The sequence below is a fragment of the Falco peregrinus genome, chromosome 1 (genome assembly GCF_023634155.1).
Source record: "Falco peregrinus isolate bFalPer1 chromosome 1, bFalPer1.pri, whole genome shotgun sequence".
In the NCBI taxonomy this organism is placed as follows: domain Eukaryota; kingdom Metazoa; phylum Chordata; class Aves; order Falconiformes; family Falconidae; genus Falco; species Falco peregrinus.
The window spans coordinates 107,612,144-107,630,773 of NC_073721.1; the positions used below are offsets into that span (position 1 = coordinate 107,612,144).

The 18,630-nt window shown below is 39.0% G+C and overlaps 1 protein-coding gene across 2 annotated transcripts; it reads right to left on the minus strand.

Moving 5' to 3' along the window:
• Positions 1-113: 113 nt before the first annotated feature.
• Positions 114-18,335, minus strand: CHRNA5 (cholinergic receptor nicotinic alpha 5 subunit). Of its 2 annotated transcripts, none has more exons than XM_055791137.1 (6): positions 17,860-18,330; positions 8,647-8,798; positions 7,737-7,781; positions 6,326-6,435; positions 4,532-5,363; positions 114-2,150 (listed from the first exon to the last, which is right to left on the minus strand). In XM_055791137.1, exons 1-6 carry the CDS (start codon positions 17,975-17,977, stop codon positions 1,989-1,991), a joined length of 1,419 nt encoding a protein of 472 aa, XP_055647112.1. In that variant the 5' UTR covers positions 17,978-18,330; the 3' UTR covers positions 114-1,988. The 2 variants fall into 2 exon arrangements, with proteins under 2 accessions (XP_055647112.1, XP_055647117.1); XM_055791142.1 differs by lacking the exon at positions 114-2,150 and having other exon boundaries at positions 4,561-4,690; positions 5,070-5,363; positions 17,860-18,335.
• Positions 18,336-18,630: the final 295 nt, after the last annotated feature.

Sequence of the window (18,630 nt, forward strand, 5' to 3'; positions counted from 1 at the left end):
TAAAGACTGGGACTCCACTGGCCAATACGCTGCCAATCACTTTATGCTATAATTGGGCATTCTACAGATATCATTTAGCAAGGGGAAAGAGATGAGGTGGGGAGTTTGTTTAGATATATATATATATAACCCATAGTCTTACTTGTGTTGCTTTCTGTTCTGTTAAGAGTAAACTTCAGTAATTCAAACCCAAGGAGGACTATAAAAAGGAATTTTGCATTTGAAGAGGAAATTTATCTAAAGTATTTCTGCAGCTTCCACACAGAGAAACTCACTGATGCATTGTATAATCAATAATACCGAGAAAGTTAAAATTATTATATTAATGGATTAAAACAGATAATCTTTGCAAATTCACCTTTAAAATGTATTATGATAGGAACAGAGGGAACATGGATATCCAATACCAGATATAATTGTATAACTGAAGAAGAGTGACTCCCTTCACAATCAGAATTATTTATAAATCGGTATACAAAAAAAAAAAAAGGCTTGTCTGGCATCATTTCCATGCCTATGAGCCTTAAAAAGCTACACAAAACCAAGAATGTCCTACAGGTGAAAAACAAGTTGAAGTAAATGTTCAATTATATGTAAGTGTTCCAAATTCGTAACTACAATGAAAGCTTACAGTATCAAAGATACCACAACTTACATTCAACTTCTCATCTAAACATATTATTATTAATGTAGTAATTCAAGCAAATAAAAACTTGCTCTAACTTGGCATTACTATATTAGCCCTGCAGGATGCAACTATATTAGTAAGTACACTGACAAAACTTTGGTATAGGAAAACAGTCATCCATTTTAGAGTGTCTTCCACAAATAAAGCTTTTAAGAAAGGTGGCATTAGAATGAACGTAAAGATTTAAAACCAGTATTTAAGAATATATTTTAATGGAATAATTAAGAAGTTGCAAGTTAGTTTTCAACACTGTCAGAAAAAAGCATGGTAAGCTGTAAGCCCTCACTGCTTGAAGTTACACACAGTTCTATAAGCGAGAGAACCTATCAATGGTAGCTTTCTAACTTCGGTTTAAAAAACGTAAGAAAAAGTAATCATCTGTATTTAGTTACACAGCAAAATAATTTTTAACCCATTTCCTTCAGAAAGGCATTCCCCAAATTCCTTCTACCGTGCTTAAAAACTTAATTCTGAGAAACACACAGAGACAGGAAACTATTAACATTTGCAGCTAATATACTGTATCAAATTCTTCATCAAAAATAAAGAAATCTGAATGTTCTGGCCCATTAGAACACTCGTGAAACTTGGGAACTCCTTTGCCTTCCTTTCCATAGCTGATTCAGAGCTATGTGTCCTGTAGGCATTTTAAGGCTTACTGCATTAGATGTTCATGTTAGTATGATAGAATTCACAAGGTTTTAAATTTAGCAGCAAACTCCACTGCAAATTTATAAAGGCAAAACATAGCCAAATCACTGTTTTTACTTATATATTAAATATATGGGAACTTTAACTGGTATTTTTACTATTATTTTAAATTTACTCTGTAGAAACTTTATACTTTTACAACAATTCAAGAGAGCTGATAAAAATTCTCCTTTGCATACTACAGTAAATTGAAATAAGCAACACTACTAAGTAAATATTTGCTCATATTTAATACTCAACAATTTATATAGTAACTTAATAATTGGAATACAGTGATCATCATTAAAAATTTTAAATCCTTCTATTTCACAGTAGGTGTCAGCATGCACTTGTTTGATATATCATACATGCAAGTGCTTGAGAAGGTCCTTTTAATTCTGACCTGATTGAGAAGTAACTTAGTAGATTGGCAATAAAGCAAATTGACTTCTATGTGTCCTAGGGATGCCATGCTTCAATATAAAATTAATTTCCTGGGTTTGGATTTTTTTTACTCTATCAAAAACGTGCCTCAAAGAACATGCATGGAAATAGAGCTACTGCAAAACTTTTTAGAGCCATATTAGCAGGAGATGAATGAAAAAATATTTTATGCATTTGTACTGCCTATATGCGTAGGTACTATTATACTTGCCCATTTATGAATAACAGGAATAAATAATACAAGTGATCCAATTATTGAAACCAGAAGAAAAGTCCATAAGAACATTCGATCAAGCACCTGAGCAATAAATTTCCAGTCTTCAACAACCTAAAAAACAAAGAGCATAAGAACTGGTCAGTATGCAGAGAACAGGTAAAAACACAATACCAAACCCTGCAATTCTCAGTCACTTTACAGTATGTTTTTTTCCAATCAGGTCCATTTGGTAACCCACTTTAATATCTTTTTTATAATTGCACCATGAGCTAAAACAGGAACAAACTTCCCTCTATAAAGATTGGTAAGCTATATAGGCCAATATTACATATGAATGCAGAAACTGACCCTGATAAACGTGGAACACCCTCAGCTACCGGGAGATAAAATTGGTATGAATTTTCTAATATACTGCAGCACTGAGAATTCACGCCACAGCCTCATCATATAGTGGAATTCCCAGGCAGGGGCTAGAAATAAAAGTTGTGAAAAAAAACCCCAACCAAACAAAACCCAGAAACTAACACCCAACAAGAAAACACCCAAACCAAAATAAAATTTTTTAAAAAATGACAGTAGGCAGCAGCTGTTGTGTTACATACAAGAACTGAAAGCTGTGAAGTTACTGCTGCACAGAATCACACACTAGGGAGAAAACTCAGTACTTTCAAGACTATTTCTCTTTTCAATAGGATTATTCATATCTGTACACAGTTTTGCAAGGATAGTAAATATAATTGTGCAAGCAAGCTAAAACCCTGCCAGACAATTGCCTTCAGTTTGAACTGGAGCTATCCACATTTCCCAAGCCTACTGCTTCCTAAAAGGTAAGGCTATAGCAGCACTAGCTGTGTAGTTTTTATTAACAACTTTTGCAATTAAAGCTTGCATTCTCTGGAGCCCAAATAATAAAAATAAAAGTGAATTCCCAGTCAGCTGTATATTAATTTCTGATGTTTAAAGTCACAACAACATTACACCTGAAAAACAAAATACTTATCACCTCCCCTGTCACTACAAGCAAACAGAGTAAGTTCAAGAGAAAGAAAACCAACCTTTCATTTACAGGAAGTTATGTATTTAATGGCAAACTATTCTATTTGTGGTGTTTATACAATGCAGGGTATTAGACGCTGTTATAACAGTACCATAGATGCATTTATTCAAAATCTAGGCTGGATCCCTTGTGATAATCTGAATTGAGTCCTGAGAAGGTACATTAAAAGAGTTAGCTTACTCCTAGGCTGACATGTGAAAACACGCTCTCAGCAACCAGCAACTTCTGAAGACAGTCATTTCCGTATAAATTGAAAGGATCTCAGTCCTTGCCATCAGAAACAGATAGCACTATCATGAGACCACACAACAAATTTCTGTATTTCTACACTAGCCTGACATTAGCATTTAAGTCTCTGGTGTACCAATGGTGCTATTTTAAAAAGTATGGAAAGAAAACAGATTCATAATGCTCTTATCCAAATTGTGTAAGCATCCATTAAAGATAGTTCAGACTGCAAATGTACAGACTGAAAAAAAGCCTTTGACATCTTTTGATATAACTTAGACACAAATAATAAGGGTAGAAGAGAATACTCAAGAAGTCATCTAGTCCATGTTTGTCCTCAGCACAAAATGACCAACATAGGGCTATAGCTAGTACTTGAAGTAATATAAGTTAGGGCATTAAAAACTGGTTTTACTTGGAATTGAAAGCTGAAAAATAAGGATTAGCAGTATTTATTCTGAAAACGTAAAGCCAAATGCATTTTTCAGCTAGCCTTCAGGTACAAGATTAAAATGAAAAATAGCTTCTTTTCTTATCATGAAAATACGATCTAGCAGCACTGTAGGGAGAAGTGTTCTTGTAACAGACAAGTATCTCTGACAATGTGTAATCAACAACATGAACTTAGTTCTAGAAGAAAACAAAAATCTTTTGAAGAACCCAGGGACCAAAGGTCTGTATTGCATCAGCCCAATATCTATAAGAATTCTCAGTATCGTACCATACTTGTACTTGTTGAGGTCTGCAGCGGGTCTGCAGATAAGTTAGTTGACCTCAAAGACTTAGCCGTGTACCTTTTAGACGGCCACAAATTGTCAGGTATGTAAACAGGGTGTGAAGAATCGGAACTTAGAACCGCAGCATACGGGCACCTACAGCAACAGCAAATAGCAAGCAAGAAGGACACAAAAACCTATCAGGGTCTAACACCTGCACTGTCTAAGATATATACATAGTTTGTATAAACAATAAAGGCCATTTTGTCTGAACCCAGCCATGCAGACATAGTGTTTCTTTTAAGTCCACCTCGACTTGCGTCACCACATGTACTTCTTTCCAGTGGAAATACATTACACAACTTTCAGTGACGTATAAAAACTGGAAATCCCATAGCACATATTTAATACACAAGTGCATAGTAAACCATTACTGGGTTTTCCAATGTCCAGTTCTACAAAATCAGTGTAATATGACCAATACACCCTACCTCGCGAACTTCATTCTCCTTCATCACATGTCTTGTAATGTATCGGATGGAATCTAGAGCTGCTTCCAAGGTGTTCCTAGATGATTCTGATCCATTCACATTTCCTGTTTCCTCCTTCTGAGCAAAGTATCTATCCACATGGCTTCTCATGCAAAGCAGCTTGGGAAGTTTGTGAAGAAATATCTTGCGAACCCAAGGTGCCATAGCATTATGTGTAGACGAAGAGCGATGATGAATATTGATAGCAAAGACAGTTATCACAATAGACAATGTCACAAATATCATAGTGAACACCAAGTACTCTCCTATAAGTGGGATAACTTTAGAAGATGATGGAATAATCTCTTCAATAACAAGAAGAAAAACAGTCAAAGATACCAGTACTGAAGTGCAAAGTGAAATTTTTTCACCTTCATTTGAAGGAAGATAGAAGACAAGGACAGTTAGAAATGAAAGCCCAATACAAGGAATAATGAGAAACAACGTGTAGAAAAGTGGCAGACGTCTAATTATAAATGAATATGTAACAAAAGGATACCAGCAGCACCCATCAGTCCTATTTCCTTTGCTCCCTGTTGCAGTCACTATTTCCCATTCTCCATTATCAAAAAAGTCTCTTTTGTCAACATCGTAGTCTTCAAGAACTATATCAACCTGTGAGCCATCGTAAGTCCAGGAACCAAATTTCATAGAGCAATTTTGGAGGTCAAAGGGGAAAAAGGTTACATCAATAGTACAAGAACTTTTGTAGTTTGCTGGTGGAGTCCAAGCAATGGTGCCATCATACTTTACTACAGTTTTCGTAGATGTTCCCTCAAAACGTCCATCTGCACTGAAAGAAAAAGAGATATATGCATGCAATTATGATGGGGGGGTGAGGGGTATGAGTTTTTAAATAGGAAAAGATGTTTTGTTATTGTCATTTCAGCGTTTTTATCCCTTCTCCCCTTCATAGCCAGAATTTTGGATTGTGTTCATAGTCAACGGTTTGGGGTTTTTCAGTCTGAATATCACACAGGTAAACAGCTCTGGAAGAGCGAAGAATATTTTCAAGTCATGAAGAGATCTGTGCAACTTTCTGTGGTCCCAAGGACCGTGAAAATTGTGACCCTTAACTGCATGACCAAACTCTGCTGTTTCTATACAATATAAATACTTGTCAATTTGGCCAATTTGTAATTAATGAAGAAAAAAAGTCACTAAACAGGTAGAGTAATACTTGTGTGCCACCTCCAAGCCTGACTTTACAATCACTGCAAAAACCTTTTTTCCTGACTCAGCAACTCAGGATATGTAAAAACATTGTACATGCACCTGAGTTGAGCAGAAAGGTTAATTCAAAAGTTGTTGCTTCTGAGATCTGTTAATTCTAAAAAAAAAAATTCAAAAAAAAATCACAAAAAAAGCCACAAAAAATTACCAGAAAAACCTTACAGTTGAGTGTACTTCATTTTAAATCCATGCTGAATCAGACTTAAACCAGCATGAAGTAGTTACTTCCTTCCCTTTACCATACACTATCAGTTTGTACCCAGCACTATGCAAGACACTGTTTTCCAATTAAAAAAAAAGTTTACACGATGAAGTGGAAAAACTTTTCAAAAATACTAGAAATTCCACACAGAAGCAAAGCAAAGCATGTAAGCAGTTAACATGACAACAAAATGCATTTCCATTCAGAGGCAAATTCTTCCACACATTCTTAGCTCTACTAAATGTACATGCATATCTATCCAATAAGCCTCCTAGAAGCTGCTTGGATGGTAATTTTATATGAAAAGATTAAAATCTTACTTGTCATACAACACAATATCTGGAATCCAAATAGAATCCGATGGGACACGAATAGATGTTATTCCAGCATAGTCTTCAGGATTCCACCTTAATTTTACATCTATCCATTCCTGTGGATACATGAGATGTATTATTGTGAAGTTGATTTAAACAGGGCAAAAATGGATGAAAATAGATAAAAAGGCAATTAAAAAAATAAACTGGCTTTTAAGATTTGCATACAATAGTGAATTTGCTGAACAGACATCTATTTACCTCATCCAGTATCTGTTTCCTAAAAGCCACTTGACAGTATTTCTGTACAGAAGTTCAGATATTAAAATCATTTTCCAGAGTTTGTATACATAAGAGCTATTATGACATCTAGACAATTAAATTTGAAAAAAACTTGTTCTGAATTAATATCAATGACTTCAGAAGCAATGTAAACATTTTCATCGCAAAAAAATAAAATCATGTTGCAACTAACAAAACAGTCATTCCTACTTAGGCACAGCAGTACTTTGGTAATTTTATAATTGAACTAAAAGCTCAAGAGGAAAAATTCAAGTTTCTGAGAATTCAACATCACACAGAATTTTAAATCCCTATTTAGGTCAGTTCTTATTTTATTTGAACTGGCTCAATGGCACCAAGTTCTGCAGAAACTGTTAAGAGGGCACAAAGTGTTATCATCGATGTATTGCCAGCTCATACTTGCAGAGTAGTATCAAAGTTTTCCTGGAAAGAAAAACCTTGCCTGAAACTACAGTAACTGGAAAAGAAGGGAATGGGAAGCAAAAGGAAAAAAACACAAAGGAAGTAGCCCAAACTAAAATAATTTAGTAAGCTAGCAAGTATAACCAGGGTCTGCAAACAGTCTTCTAAGTTAAATCAAAAACGATTTGTGTGTAGCATTTCTCAAATTAATAGCGAACACTAAGTTCAGCACTGGACTCTGATTATTATAAAGCTTGAGGCTTTTTCCTGCCCATAAAGAAATACTCTTAAGAGGAAAAAGTACCTCTTAATAGTAAGCATATACAACTTTAAAACTGAAATTCTTAAGTGAAGATGACATGCCCACGCTTTTCTTAATGGTTTTTGAAAGAAAACTTACATATCAAAGCAGTAACTTTTATGGCTGGATACATGCATCTTGGTATATTAAACGGCCGTGCAATGCCATATCAGATTTCTTTTAATTAGGTAAATGTCTTCAATTTACATTTTTGTTTGGTTAGTTTTTGGGTTTTAACAGTTTTATAACAATCCTTTAAAACATTTCCAGGGACATTTTTTAAAAATACTATGTAAAAAAAACCCCATGCAACAATTAAGTTTTTTTGAATATATAATTAGAAAATTTTCTTCCAACTTTTGGCTTGCGGTTATGAAGCTTTAGAATTTTTCATCAACATTTTACACATACCTGTTTCAACCAGACATTGGTTGTCATCAATTGATTTTTCTCATCCTATAAAAATAAAGCACATTTTATTTAAAAAAAATCTGCACAGTATATTCATAGTAACTAGCTACTTCAGCTCAGAAGTCTGTAATTTAAAATACAAACCACACTTCTGAAAGCACTCCAGTCACTGATAAATATGTTTATATGAGAACTTTGTAAACATAGTTATGACCTTTAATTATTTAACTGTCAAAAGTTGTATTTTTCCTCTTCTGTGTCTCTTTCCGCCCTTCCATTTTTTTAATTTGACTGTAATTTATGCAGTCTTACTGTTTTTCTACTGAAACAAATGAACAGCCAACATGTGGAAGAAAAACTCCTCTTATAGCTTTAAACAGTGAATTCAAATTGAAAATAATATTCTGAAGTATCAGGAGAAAAGAAAATATCTGGTGTAGCTCTTTTACATCACAGGTAATGCCCAGAGATAATGTTCACTACTGTGGAAGTGACACATTTGAAGGCCTACAGGAGGTTTTTGCTGCTGAAGAGGGGGAAGAGCAGTATTTGCAAATGCTCTTAAATTTTATAAAAATGAGATTGATAAAGTTTAAAAATATGTGGGTTTTCCATCGAATAAATAAATAAAAACACAATTCCCTAGAATTCAGACTTTCACTCACTTTTTTTTTTTTTTTTTCTGGCTGAAAGCACCACTAAACATAAGAGCCATTTGTTTTCTCAACCTCTCTGCAATCGCTTCTTCATGCCCCAATCTACAATGCATTTTTTTTATTACACTGATAACAATTTTGGAGGGTTAATCAAGCACGTTTAAGTTAAAATATGCTACTATTTCATATGACATTATGTTCCAGAATTTTAAGAATTAGGGAAAATAATAAACAAACTTGTTTACTATACATACCACATCTACTAGCTGAGAGATTGCAAGGCCAAACTTTATTTTTATTGTGTCATTTAAGCGTTCCACTGGACGAACCCATCTTTGATAGTCTTCAAATAGATGTTTAAACAAACGATCTTCACTTTTAGCAATAAAAGAAGGTTCAGATATACCTATGCAAAACAAAAAAGTAATTTATTAACATTGATTTAAATAAACTGTGCACATCTGCATTCCACTGTCCAAAGAGCTACAGCTATGTTTATGCAGAGTTAAATTTCTCATCTTATCCCCTTTTTTCTGGAGGCATGTACAAGATCTTGGAAGAAGACTTTTATAAAATAAACTGGTTTTATTAACATCTTCATACATTTATCACAGTTTAAAAAAATTTATTCCTCAAGAACATTAAAATAATTTCAGTTACAATAAAGGCAAAACACACTTGTATCATTTACCTGGTGCCATGCCATTACAGAACTCCTCTAAAACTGAAAGCTTGTCTATGAAGGACTGAAGTTCTATTATTCTGGAACAAGGTGGTACTTTTTCAAAGCCTACATCTACACTATATAGGTCTCTAGTACATTGCACAATTTGTGCTCCAGTTTGAAACAGTAGTCTTGTCATGTTTTAGACATTATTTCTTCTAAAGTCTGGTCACATGTACAATGAATGAACCTTGCAGTGCTCGTAGAGCAGTTTTTCCCCCACATTGTTTTGTATCTTAAGCACGTGCCAATCCATTTACGAGTCTGTCCTCTACCTATTCTAATGCTACACTGACTGGAAGGCACCTTTCTAATTAGGCAAGAGCATACATTCAGTTACTATTTTTTCATAGTTCTCAAGGCATCATTTCAACACCTGGAGACCAACTGGTGATCTGGAACAGCCAAAAAACTTGTAAAGCTTACAAAGAAGTGAAAACTAAATGACTTATCTTGTTTCCTGAGAGGATGGAATACAATGCAGAGCTCTGGGGGAAAAAAAGTACTGTAGATACAGAAACTTCAGGCAGTGAGCAGCACAGACTTTAAAAGAGAGATGCAAGTTGTTGTTCTAGAGCACCTCATCAAGCAATGGCTATCCTTCATCTTTGAGATTCCACAAAATCGATGTTATACCAATGTGGTCTCACGGAAGTGTACCAGGAGAAACACTTCTACTCAAAAAAAAGGCAAAGTTTAAGGTTTCGCCATCATGAGAACCCATGCAAAAAATTATATTCTCTAAATAACATGAGAAGGACAAACCTGGGGAAGATACGGAGAGAGGGGAGGAAAACCAGCAAGGTTGGTGTCTAGTTAAGTAACTCAAATAAAAATAGCTTTCAAGGCAGTGTGAAAGACCTGAAGAAGGCCACTGCCTCAAGAAGCAGCACAAAGCTAGACACATCACCTTGAAGGGAATGGCTCCAAAAGGGTCTCCAATTCCCAGACGTCAGAACAATCACCAGAAGACGTGAATATATGCTCTAGACAAAGATTTTTGCTGCTGAGATTTAACCTGCTGAAAAAAGTCCTAACAATTATTACAGTCAGTTTAAGGAACAGAGTAAACCAAAGAAAGATGTGCACAACCATCTCTCTTCAATGCAGATTTAAAATATTATACCATTACATAAATGTACGGCATGACCTCTCTAGAAATGATGCACTCACTAACACCATCCATCTAAAAAAAGATGTATCAGAAACAGAAAAGCACCAGAGAATGTCATAAACAGATTAAAACCAGAGAGTCATCCATACAAGGAGAGATTTAAAAGATTAATGTTATTTTGTTTGGGGAGGTAAATTTAGTCAACATAACAGAAGTAGATAAAGGAGTGAACAATACACGCAGAAAAAACGCTGATAGCATTTAACCTTTCTCATAAAAGAAGGTAAAGGAAACAAAAGGATCAACTGAAGGCAATATAAACCATTTCTATTTAAAGTTCATTACCACCAATATTTGGTTAATCAGAAACTATTAGACACTGAAGAGAACTGAAATCTTAGAATTGCCTGGGATCGGTGAATTGTCAGGCAGACCAGGCAGCATCACACTTGCACAGGGTATCAGTTCTCATTTCAACACAACTTGCAGAATCTACCTGAGAATTTGATCAAGTTTGCATTTGTTATAGAGACTTGGCTAACGCCATTTAAGCCATTCATTTAGATGGACCCAACCTAGTTCTATGCAACCGCAACCACTGCAGCTTAGACAACCAAGACAGGCAACGTAAGTTTTTAAGTTCCCTCCCATTCAAAGTGTTTGTGACAGTAGCAGCTTTCTGCTGCACTGCAAAACGCTGCATTTGCAAATCCTCCAGACAAAACACCCAAAGCACTGCAGAGCTCAGAATTCTCTGCCTTCTGCACTGCAGATTTGAGGCAGTCCAGGAGAACTATTACAAACACCAACTAGATTTTCTCTGAAACATTATAGCAGGAGCAAAAGCAGCATGCAGCTTAAGGAATAGGATCAGCAAAGCAGGAGCAGCAGGACTCCTTTGCCTTCCAAATCTCACCATATACCAACATGCTGCTGAACAGTTCTTGTTGCAAGCTAGATCAGTGTTTGGGTTTTAAGACAGCTCCCCCTTGCATTTCAAAATACAAATCTATCTGTTTATGTGTTTCATTCACTCGCAAACCTACTGTTCTTTGCGATGTATTATTTGTACATGCTCTACAATGTAACATCTTTCTATTTCAAGATTGTTGACATGCGGGTTGTGTAACAGCAAAGAACTACTGGGCAACTTGCATTGTTGTACCACCAAGCATACCTCAGGTGGATACATGAAAATACACAGAAACTAAGAAGAGCTGCCAAAAATGGTCCTGCAACAGAACACTACACACACACACAATTTACATTTTAACTTAATATCTGTGAAGGTATTTCTTTTTATTGATACCTTAGGTTCAGTGTATCCTTATTAGCCAAGGAATTTTTCTTAGTTGTAGCTATACATAGATTTGCCAAGTCCTGCTTTTTACAGACATCCAAAAGAATGCTTCCTGAAGACACAACTTAATTTCTTTAGTTCTATATCCCTATTTCCTGAATTATGAATGGGTTTGTGTATATTTCAGCCTAATATTTCATAAACGCTTGACTTTTGTATTAGCATTAATTACATTTCCCTTTTACAGTTACAACTCAGCTGATTTTTTTTCTACAATTTGAGAATGACCTATGCAGCTGGGCATTCTCTCTCCATTAATTGACCTTGAAGCAATGCAGAGGCAAAGTTGCACTTTTACCATTTCTGTGTTCCTGTAAGATGACCTCCTGTACAGCGATACAGCATCTTCAGGGTACACGCTGTTTCCAGATTAAGCTTCTCTTAAAACACGGCATCTTCTCTGCTATGCTAAATGGAGACGTTCCTTTACCACTTTTACATACTGTATACTCACTGACTTATTAAGGTGACCATATTTACTAACCATATAGTTCAACTAATTTTTTTCTATCAGAGAAATATCCATGCTTTTAATATTTTTAGTTTATTCTGTTTATTAATAAGCTGGGGCATACTGATCTGTAAAAGGCAGCTTATACAAAGGAGAGCTCCATGAGAAGGCTGAAGATGGTAACAATACATTAAGATTCAGCAAAAAATAAAATAAATAACCATCCTTACCTTTCCATATTTTATTTAATAGAACCATTCAGCTCACTTGTTACAGAGACTGCATGTGTTTAATTTCTCTTTTCTGTGTGTCTGTATGATTTTAAGATTATAATAAAGGGTGTAATTCTTGGTTAATTATTGGCATCAGCACTAATAAAAAGCAGCATGAAGAAATGGTGGCAAGCAGAAAAAAGGTACAAAAGAGAGGAAAAGAGGCAAAATACAGTTAGTGGCTTAAGGCAGCACACTGGCTACGCTGGTTGGAGAAAAGTAGAAAGACATTAAAACACACAATTGGCAAGATTAGCAAACAACCGGCCCGGGGTATAACCCTCATACTAGATCAGATTGTAAGAGATTATGGAAGCATTCGCCCCTGCTACTAGCTCACTGTACTAAAAACTAAAATCTTGGAGGAACTGTAGCTTTTGAAGGGCAATTCTAAGCAAGCCTGTGGACATTGTTTCTTATTGTACCATTATGGGATGAAATTTCTTATTGTCTTAGTATGATTTAGCAGCAGTATTCTTTTTATAGGAACTATCAGTGAGATATTTAGGGTTACAGCTATACCTCATATCTTTTCATAAATTTTTGTTTGTTTTTTAAAAATGAACACCACAGTCCATGTTTCTCCAAAAAACGTTCTTTGAACTCTATATTCCTCTGCACTTCCTTAGATAAAGTGTCTAAGAACCACACTGGGATTGCAGGTATAACACTGGTCCTTATACTTTAAACAGTGTAGTTCAAAGCATTTTCTATTTGATATAATTGAGTGTTAATGATTTCAGGTTTTTTCTGGATTGCTACTTCAATCATTTTCAAAAGAGGTCCATGGGAGAAGGGCAAGGGTCACTTTTTAGAAGCCTAATGTTAAGATGTACACTCAGAAATAATATGTGTTACTAACACAGATTTATAATCATATAGCACTATAATGAAAAAGAACGTTACTAGGGACAATAAACAGGGCAAAGTACCCATACTTCGCAGTTAACAGCGGATCCTTTATTGGTGTGCTATCATAACACATAGACTGTTATCCACAAATTAACTACTATAAAGTACAATACAACTAATATTTTGCCTGAAAACCAGGAAGGTGAATGAATATATATAGTACACCCGTCTTCAGTACACTAGTATATTTATTAAGGTGATACTGCAACTTTTTTCTTTTTCTGTAACTAAAATATTTTACACAATTTATAACAAAGGAAGCACTTTGAAGTCTAGAAGCGCAACAGTAACTGTTCAAGGCTTACTCTAAAAATTGTTCAATGGTCATTTTGAGATTAAAAAAAAAAGTTTCCCATCTTTCCTACAAACCAACTTATTCTACAGCAAGCATCAGTGCTTTTCCTCCTTTATGTTTCCCATTTTTTCCCAAACAAATCTAGTCACATCACAATATTTTGGTAGCTGGTGACAGTTCTAACTGCAAGTCACATTTATATTGCAGCAGACAGTAAAAAGCAGAACAAGATGATGTTCAATATTAACCACACAGATATCTCTCTGTCTAAGCCTCCCTTTACATTTTAAAGAACTTCCCACCACTACTTCATTAAGCAGAAGAGATATGTAATATATTAGATTAAGTAAAAAAATGGAAGTTTTATTTCTGGACTGGCACCCCACTCCATTTAAAAAGGATCGTGAGTCATACTTTCTGTATGGTCTTCCATTCGTTTGCCTTCTTTTCCACCTATGCTTTGGCAATTGCCAGGAATCCAATCACTAACAGTCCAGCATTTAGAAAGATCAAAATCATGTTTACTGGAATGCCTGTAAGTAAAAGCAGGTTTACTAACTCTATTCAATTTACTGTACAAAAGTCAGAAAAGCCAGCTATTACATTCTGTACTTCCTACAAGCATCTTTTTCTCCCCGCTTAAAAAATAGAGCCAAAGCCCATCACTACACCTACACACATGAAAAAGGTGGCTATTCTTGATCATTTCTTGTTGGTGGGGTTTTGCAGATTTGTTTTGCTTTCTTTTGTTCAGAGGTTGTCTTGTGATTTCAGAGACTGAGAGTACAGAAGTGGCAGCCTTTTATTTCTATCACTGTGTATTAATACATGCCTGGCAGCTGCTAACTGCTGCAGGAACTCTTACGATTTTTCATTTATTCCAGGGCTTTCAAGTTACTGGAAGGATTTCTGCCTTCTCTCTTACCTAGCACATCAATCTCCTGCCAACCAGTAGAAAAATAAAATAGCAAAATAAAATTACATACTGCAGACATGAAATTGTTAAGGATTTCGAACTGCAATATTGCTTAGCACTTACCAATATGAACAGAGGCACAAGAGCTGCACATCAAAAGCAAGGAAGAGGTTTCTTACATCCACCTCAAACTTAAAAGATTAAAGCTTCCAGCTTGAAAATTGGAAAGTGGAATTAAACTATCCCCTAATAGCTTAGCATCAAGGGATAATTATGGCCCATATTAATGATTGCACTTACAAGTCTGATTAATAGCAGCATAATATACCGCCACAAAGTTTGTAACTAATCCAGAAATAGATAACAATAAACTACAAATTGACGGTCAGTCTTCAGATTAAGAGCTAACTGGAGCACAAACCATTCCTTTCTGAATACTGTGCTACAGGTGCTGTCGTAAATACACACACACAGTATGCCAAACAGCTTCCCAAACTCTACAGTGAAGCTATCGCCAGCAGCAGTCTCCTGAGCAACAGCCACCTCCAGCAGCAACGTTACGGGTCTGTGGCGTGGCACAGCATTTCCTTGTGAGTTCACTGACACTCAATTCCCTGCTCAGCTTTCAGCAGGCAGAAGAACTGTGATCCTTCCCCCTGCCCAACAGCTGGGGCACATAAAAAGGCTGCCTCATGTCAGGCCGCCTCAGGGTAAAAATTCTAGTCACTCTGAAGCCATGGGGACTTCTTATAACAGATCCAGGGTTTTGTCATGTCTTTTTATACCACTTTTAACTATTGCATCATTTCCACTGACTGTTGATCTGTTAGTAAGGACTGAAGATGGACCATGAAGATGCACGGAGGAATGCTGAATGCAAGCAGCAGGAAGTGTGTATACAAGTACGGATAGTGCAAGGAGTAAAAGGAAGAACAGGTATGTAGAATCTTAAAAGTAGAACCATTTAGTTGTATAGATTTAGAGGCTATGCATCATGCAAGTAAACCCAAATCCACAATTTATGTAAATAAGACCTTTATGCAAATAACCACATAGGGCCCAGGCTTCTCACAAAGTTGCTAGTGCAGCCACCCTGGGTTCTGCAAAAGTTGTGCACTGCCATTACCCTCTGCCACAGCAGCACTTTGCTCCTGCAGCTCAATTCCAGTCTTGGATACATTGGAACATACAATCCAGTGAAATTACAAAACCCATACAATGAAATCAGATACTCTGTTTAGAAATCAGCTACTCTGCTCAAAACTGGATGCAGCGTAGGAGACTTCAGAACATACACTACCATACAAAAATCAGGGTTTACTATCCTGAAAAGTGGGAAACAATGCAAGTACTTTCTTCCGCAGTTCCTTCTACAAATCAACACAGACATTTCTCCACAAATCAATGACCATGTTTTTCTTCCGAAGAATCTCTAAAGCAAGCACAAGATATTGTAAGAGAAAAATCTCAAGAAATCCATACAAGCAGGAAAGTTTGCAGCTTCCTTTTGGGCAGGGAGAAGGATCTGATCTATTAAACGGAATGGAAAACATTAGGGTGTATGAACTCCTGAGGAAACACTATCACAGGTCTGCTGCATGGCACAGACTAATACAGTGCTATAGGTCCTTGTTAATCTCAATTCACCTTCTGCATTTAAGACTCACCTGTTAGTTTAAGATTCAGAGCAAGGAATAAAACTTGCAATTTGACTGTATTTTAAATCAGCACATACTTTGTCTTGTCAAATCAGAGTTACCCAGGATAAAGGGTTAGCTCACCTCCAGATTACTAACTAAACACCAAATTGATTTACAAGCACTCTTAAAGTGTCATAAAAACAAAGTCATATCCATAAACCACTTCATTAAAGTGATTACTGTACCATATGTAAAGCAATATCTCTAAAATAATTGTAACTATATATATATACATGATACTCCAACTGAAGTTATAAATTCTCTTTGCCCTGTATTTTAATAACAGGAAGCTGTAATTTTTTTTTTTATCTTCTTATTAGCAAATTTCATTTTATTTTAGAGCAAACAAATTCTGAAATTAAAATTTTATCCTTACTACACATGACCAGTCCTCAGTGAAGTCAAAACTGTTGGCGTGCACCAAAGGGTAAAATTTGGCTTAACCTGACCGCAGGTAACTCCATACTGTCATATGTATGATATAAGGTAATATAATCTCACACAGTGATACCTTCTATCATGATGAAAAAGACTGCTTTTCCAAACAGTGAGAACAAGAATAATCTTTTAAATCACATTCAGCACTAACATATGGAGTATCTGTATATTGAATTCAAACCCAGGTATCAATACAATTTACTTTCCTTAAACCGTACTTAAAACCATTTTTTCGAATTTGAGGTGACATTAAAAAAAACAGGTCAGTTTTCTTTTTCATTAATTTCCTTTCTGCTTGTAAATACTGAGGTCACAACTTCAAGACATTCTGCAACACTCTTTGTAATGTATCCACAAGCGATAGAAAAGCAACGTTTAGAAAAAACTATTTCTAAATAATTCTTTGACAGAGCATTTGACTTTGTTCCTGTAATCTTTGTGTAATTTTATAAACGCTTTAGCTTCACATGCTATTTTACATCCTTCAACTCCGAAAGCCACATCCTGATTGAATTACGAGACCAACTCCCTTGAAGTCAAATAATGCATGACCAAACTGAAAAGAGTTTTGTTATAAATTCTTGCGAGGGGCATTTTTACGCGCAGCCAGGTCCATATGAAATATTGCAATTATCAGAGTGTATTCTGCAAGTTTACCTCCACACCAGCTGCAAACGCAAGCAGCACGCACCGCAAACCTGCAACCGTGCCTCGTCCGAGTACGTGAGCAGAGGGAAAGCCAAAAGCTGTCACACTTCGAGCCTTCGAAGCGTTATATACGCATTTAAAATGCGGAACAACCGCGGTGCACAGCCGGCCCGCACCCGGCCCAGGGCGCTTCCCCCAGCCCGGCCCGGCCCGGCCAGCGCGGGCTCCGCCGGCACCTTCCCGTTCCCCGGAAAACCAGCGGCAGCCCCGCGCCCCCGCCCCGCTCCACCGCGACGCCAGCCTTACTGCGGCCCCGTCCGGGAGAAAGTTGGCGGCGCGGCCAAACGCGGCGCGATGCGCGGCCCCCGCGGCCCCGGCCGCCCTCGCCCCCCCGGCCCGCCTCACTTCTCCTCACGGAGGGCGCTGCCCCCCCGCCGCGGGGCGGCCCGGCCCAGCAGGCCCCGCAGCCCCCTCGCCCCCCGCCCCGAGCTGGCCCGCGCAGCGGCAGGGCTACAGCGGGGTTCAGGGGGGCCCGCAGCCCCGCGCCCGCCGCGCCCTCCCGCGACACCCCCCAGCCCCCGCCGAGGTGCTGCCCGCTCAGCCCTCACCCCCACGGGGCCGCCCCGGGGCGCCTTACCCGCGGGAGGGGCGCGGGCGGCGGGGCCGGCCCCGGGCTGGCCGGGGAAGGGCGCGAAGAAGCAGGTGAGGAGGAGCAGGGGGCGGCCGCAGCGCAGCCAGGCTGCGAGCTCGGCCATGGCTGGGGCACGGCCCCGCTGCCTCGCAGCCCCGCGGCGAGGACGGGGCGCAGCCACGGGGCGCCGCCGCTACCGGGCGCCGCTGGCCCCGCCCCGCCGGGAAGCCGTGAGGGGGCGCGAGGGGCGGGAGCGGAGCCGCGCGGCGGGGGGCGGCGGCGGCGCGGGCCTGGGGGCGGCGCCCGTCCCGGGGTGTCCGGCCCCGCCGCTGCGCGGGAGGCGTGTGGGGGGCCCGGACAGCCCCGCCGCTGACGGCCGGCTGCGCGCCCCTGCGGCCCTGCCCCGGGCGGCCGGCAGCCGCGGCCTCCCCTCGGTCCCCGGTGTGAGCGGCGGGCGCCGGGGGCAGCAGGTGGCGGCGGCGGCCCGGAGGGCGAGCTGCGGCCGTCCCGCCGGTGGGTGCCGGAGGCGCCTCCCGCCGCTGTCGCGGGTGAAGAGGGGGCCGCCGGGGTGTGTGTGTGCTGCCGGCGGTGCTGCCGGGCTGGGGGGGGAATGCCGGGCCAGGGCTGCCGGGGGGGGGTGGTGGATTCCGTGGGGATCGCCCCGGGCCCAGCCGCCCACCGCCGCGCCTGGCCGGAGCGCGGCAGCGGGGGCCCCGCCGGGCGGGGGCCCAGCCGCGGTGATACTCAGCGGAAAGGAAAACGTTAACACGGTTTGGC

Bases quoted from the DNA above. Each gene is read 5' to 3' on its own strand.
- CHRNA5 (XM_055791137.1), bottom strand. From the start codon at position 17,977: ATGGCCGAGCTCGCAGCCTGGCTGCGCTGCGGCCGCCCCCTGCTCCTC. The intron at 8,799-17,859 runs GTAAGGCGCCCC...TGTTTTGCATAG, and splicing joins CGCCCGCGCCCCTCCCGCGG to GTATATCTGAACCTTCTTTT. The intron at 2,151-4,531 runs GTAGGGTGTATT...TTTGTTTTTTAG, and splicing joins AGGAGAATGAAGTTCGCGAG to GTTGTTGAAGACTGGAAATT.